Source organism: Mus caroli, chromosome 7 (genome assembly GCF_900094665.2).
Source record: "Mus caroli chromosome 7, CAROLI_EIJ_v1.1, whole genome shotgun sequence".
NCBI lineage: Eukaryota > Metazoa > Chordata > Mammalia > Rodentia > Muridae > Mus > Mus caroli.
In genome coordinates this window covers 23,941,564-23,946,339 of record NC_034576.1, presented here as the reverse complement: position 1 = coordinate 23,946,339, position 4,776 = coordinate 23,941,564, and the positions used below count along the sequence as shown (strand labels likewise).

Below are 4,776 nucleotides of genomic sequence, written 5' to 3'. Positions count from 1 at the left end.
GTTCTATAACCCTGGGACTTACTCTATGGTCATAATTCTTCCCCATTTCCCCCACAAATCACATACCTGTCTAAAGAGCATTGAATCCTAGGAAGCCAAATTCTTACTATTAAGACTAATGAGCACTGTAGTTGAAATATTTTGCTTCTTACATTATTTGTTAAGATTCAAAAAGATATTTGGGGGCTGGGCTCTCATGGTGCACACCTTTAATCCCAGAACTCAGGAAGCCGAGACAGGTGGATCTCTGAGTTCAAGGACAACCTGGTTCTAGAGCAAGTTCCAGGACAACGAGGACTACACAGGGAAACCCTGTCTCAGAGAAAATAAAGACATTTCTGGGAGTCTGGAGAGATGACCTAAGTGGGCAAAGTGCTTGCCATGCAAGCTCGAGGACATGGGCTATAATCCCTAGTACCCAGTGTTGTATAAATGGTGGCACCTACCATTAAATCCAGGACTCAAGAAGAGGGTTCAGGCCGGGCGGTGGTGGCGCACGCCTTTAATCCCAGCACTCGGGAGGCAGAGGCAGGCGGATTTCTGAGTTCGAGGCCAGCCTGGTCTACAAAGTGAGTTCCAGGACAGCCAGGGCTATACAGAGAAACCCTGTCTCGAAAAACCAAAAAAAAAAAAAAAGAAGAGGGTTCAGTAAAAGTCATTTTCAGCTACAGAGATGGTTCAACGCTATCCTGAGCTAGAAGACTCTGCCTGAACAAAACAATAGTTGAACAAAGTAAAATGTATTTAAAGATCAAATTAAACCCATTTTTTGTTTTAATTACTTGGAGGAGGGGGAGGAGGAAGAGGAGGAGGGAAAGGAGGAGGCGGGAGAAGAGGAGGAGGGAGGGAGAGGAAGAGGGGGAAGAGAAGGAGGAGAACTGAGAAGTAGCAAGACAGCTCAGGGGATAGAAGTTCCTGCTACCAAATCTAGCAATTCTGAGTCTGATTCCCTGGACCCACATGCTGGAAGGTGGGAACTGACAACCCCTAAACGCCAGACATGAGCCTTGACACACAAATGAACACGCACACGCGCGCGCGCACACACACACACAAATACACACACAAATTAAAATGTAATCCAAGAATTTAAATCCATGTGTAACTCGTCCAGATGTTTGTCTCTGTCACAGTTTTGACAAACGTAAGTGGTTTTGTATGATGTGGAGGTAACCTGGGCTGTCCCCCATTGCTACTCATACCTACAATATTTAGAAGCATCTTAAGCTACAGGAAAGAGGGCTATATCCTCTACTCAGCCCTCAAGGTCAGGATTAGAGGGTGAAAGTCAACATTGTTTTTTTTTTTTTTTAAGATTTATTTATTATATGTAAGTACACTGTAGCTGTCCTCAGACACACCAGAAGAGGGTGTCAGATCTCATTACGGATGGTTGTGAGCCACCATGTGGTTCCTGGGATTTGAACTCTGGACCTTCAGAAGAGCAGTCGGGTGCTCTTACCCACTGAGCCATCTCACCAGCCCGAAAGTCAACATTGTTGAATGGAGAGGAAGGAAGATTAAGTTGACACATGGGCGTCTGGGTGGGTGCTGGAACAGGGGCATGGCGAGGAATATGAAAGGCCCTTTGGGTAGGTATTTAGTTCTATGGGCAAAGGCCACGTTTACTTCCTAGAGCGGCTAGGGGAGCTGAGACAGTGTCCACCAACTGAGGGAAACAGGTAGCCCGGAGCCCCCGCTCCCACATACACTCGGGTAGCAACGGCCAGGGGCGGCGCATGTGCGCCTTCAGACGCGGCCAGTGATTGGCTTCTCTGGGGACCAATGAGATGCAGGGATTCTCCAAGCTCGACCAATAAGGCCGCGCAATGAGTCACCTTCAACCAATGAGACCTCGAGTATCCTGTCCAGGCTGGCCCCGCCTTCCGTGCCTCCTGGACCCGCACCAGGAACACTGCACACGGTACCGGTCGCCATCGAAGCTGGGTTCACGGAGGACACACTGTGGCCTGAAAAAATTTTGCTGGTTTAAAAAGAAATAGACCGGTATTCCCCGAACCCAAGGAGAGAAGCTAAATGGAAGGAGGAGGAGGGGTCGTGGGCGGGACTCCTGAGGGACCCCTCGGTCTGAGGGAGCAGCGCTAGGGGCCAGGACTCCTGGATCGAAGGAAGAAAGGCTGGGGGTCTGGAATTCTGGGTCTGAGAGAAGATGGTGGGGGACCTGGAAAGCTGGTGCCAGGACTCCAGGGCCTGAGGGAGGAGGCTAGTGTCTGGTCTGGGAGAGGAGAACTGGGGGTCTAGACTTCTGTGTCTGAGGGAGGAAGGTTGGGAGTCTCGAACTCTGGAACGTTAAGTAAGATGGGGGAAAGCTGGCCCCCGGATTCCTGGGTCTGAGAGAGGAGGCATAGCGATCTGGAATTCTGAGTCTGAAAAAGGAAAGCTGGAGCCCGGGCTCCAGGATTTGAGGAAGGCGGACTGGGATCTGAATTCGTTGGTCTGAGGGAGAAAACTGGCTAATCATGTCTGAAGGAAGAGGCTAAGGTCTAGTCTGGCCAACAGTCTTGCTAACTGTGTCAAAGGGAGGAGGCTAAGGTCTGGTCTGGCTACCGGGTCTGAGGGAGGAGGCAAGGGTCTGTCTATTGAGTCTGAGGGAGGAGGGTTAGGGATCTGGGTGTGAGGGTGAAGGGCTGAGTTTGAGGCCCTCAGCCTGTATTCTGAGGCAGAGGAGGCTGGTGTGGGACCCCTATGTCTAAGGAAGAAGAGCTGGATTCTCTTCTTCTTTTAGGAGTGCTGGGTTCTGAACTTTTGCTCTGACGGAGGACCTGGAATCTATATTTCAGTATCAAGGAGCAGAATTTCCCTAGACTTCTGTGTCTGAGGGAATAGGCCGGCTGCCCAGAATCATGTGTCCTTTGGGAGGGAAGTAGCTGGAACTCAAACTCCTGAGTCCTAGGAGGAAGAGGACAGTGCCCTCCAAATTCCAGTTTTGGTGGAGCTAGACTCTATGGGCTAAGATGCTGAGGCCTTGAGAGGTTTTTGCTGTTAAGGTTAAGTCCCTAAGGCTTAAAGCATAAAGCCCCATTCTCCTGTATCTACAAGTTGAAGAAAAACAGTTGCCAAAAACCTATTGTTTAACTAAAGCTGGCCGGGTCTTAGAGCTTTGGAAACTGAGGCACGATAAACCCGTGGCCTTGCTGTTAATTCACAAGCTACTTCAGGACAGACTTAGGGTCTCGCACACCATAAATCTACCACCAAGTGGACACTTAGAGAAAACTAAAATTTAACCCCTCTCTGTCTGGTTGAATTGTGTCCCAGTTCCCAGGTCCTGATCGGCTCTTCCCAACCTTAGAGAAGCCATGGGAGTCTGCCGCATCCAGTATGTCCTGCTCATCTTTCTTCTAATCGCCTCACGTTGGACTCGTACGTGTGGGGTATCTGTAGGAAATGACTGGCCCACAGAGAGTGCTGGGGAGGGGTCACCCCCACAGAGAAGGGCAGTTTCATTTTTTTCCTCATCTTCCTAGTGGTTCAAAATACCTACTGCCAGGTGAGTCAAACCCTGAGTCTGGAAGACGATCCAGGCCGTACCTTTAACTGGACTTCAAAGGCTGAGCAGTGTAATCCAGGAGAACTTTGCCAAGAAACGGTCCTGTTGATTAAAGCAGGTAAGATAGAAGAGAATGATGGGCCTCAGCTGCCAGCCCCTCAGTGCAGGCTCATGGCAGTCCAGTTGGCCAGTTTGGTCTCCAGGCCTAACTAACACCTTGCCTGTCTTCTCAGCTTCGTTTCTTTCTTTTTCCTCTCACTCCCACTGATCTGTGTTTATAGCTAAACTCGATACCCTCTGGCAATAAAGATGGCCTTTGGAAAGCCAGCCAAGTCAGGGAGGTGCTAGTCTCGAATGCATATGGATCTCAGTTGAATCTCCAGAACCCACATAAAAATGCCAGGCGTGGGTGGCATGAGCTTGTGGTCCCAGCACCAGGGAGGCAGAGGCAGGGGGATCCCTTAGGCTTGAGAGAGACAATAGCTGTGTCCTCTGCTTTCTCCCTGCTGAGCACTGGGCCCACTATTCACGTTCTCTACTTCCTGTGTCACAGATGGAACCAGGACCGTCGTTTTGGCCAGTAAGAGCTGTGTGTCTCAAGGAGGAGAGGCGGTGACTTTCATCCAGTATACCGCACCTCCTGGCCTGGTTGCCATCTCTTACAGTAACTACTGTAATGATTCCCTCTGCAACAACAAAGACAGCCTAGCGACAGTCTGGCGAGTACCAGAGACCACAGGTACCTGGGACGTGGGGATGAGCACTAAGGTGTCAGGCTGTCTTCTGTGTTTCTGCTCCGCTTACCCTCAGTGGGCCAAACAGAACAGAGTCCCCCAGTCTGCAAGGTTCTTTTCTGTGTTGTTGCCTTTGCAGTCCAAGCCCCTCCTCAACTCACGTTCACACTTTGTAACACTGTAGATGGGAGCTGGAGAGATGGGTCAGTAGGAAAGGTACCCCTGCCTGTGCCTACCATCCCAACAGCAACCCTGCCCCCATCTCTGTCTCAAACCCTTCTCCACTCGGATTTCAGCTCCTTGAAGATGTTTGCTGAGCCATCTTAAGTAGTTAGGTGACCCTCCATTTTCTTAACTTGAATGGAGTACCTGAGTTGTAATACCGCTGATTACCCACAAACCTTTGTGCTAGAAATGTCCCTTCATTGCCGGGTGGTGGTGGCACACGCCTTTAATCCCAGCACTCGGGAGGCAGAGGCAGGCAGATTTCTGAGTTCGAGGCCAGCCTGGTCTACAAAGTGAGTTCTAGGA

General features: G+C 50.3%; 1 protein-coding gene across 1 annotated transcript in view; it reads left to right on the top strand.

The window, feature by feature from the left end:
- The first annotated feature begins 1,909 nt into the window (after positions 1 to 1,909).
- The window catches only part of Tex101 (testis expressed 101), a 4,175-nt gene continuing 1,308 nt past the window's right edge, over positions 1,910 to 4,776 (top strand). Inside the window, exons 1-4 of the mRNA XM_021168382.1 lie at positions 1,910 to 2,007; positions 3,280 to 3,384; positions 3,489 to 3,629; positions 4,065 to 4,250. Of these exons, the coding sequence (XP_021024041.1) occupies positions 3,321 to 3,384; positions 3,489 to 3,629; positions 4,065 to 4,250 (391 nt within the window). The 5' untranslated portion in view covers positions 1,910 to 2,007; positions 3,280 to 3,320. The remainder of the gene's footprint in view (positions 2,008 to 3,279; positions 3,385 to 3,488; positions 3,630 to 4,064; positions 4,251 to 4,776) is intronic.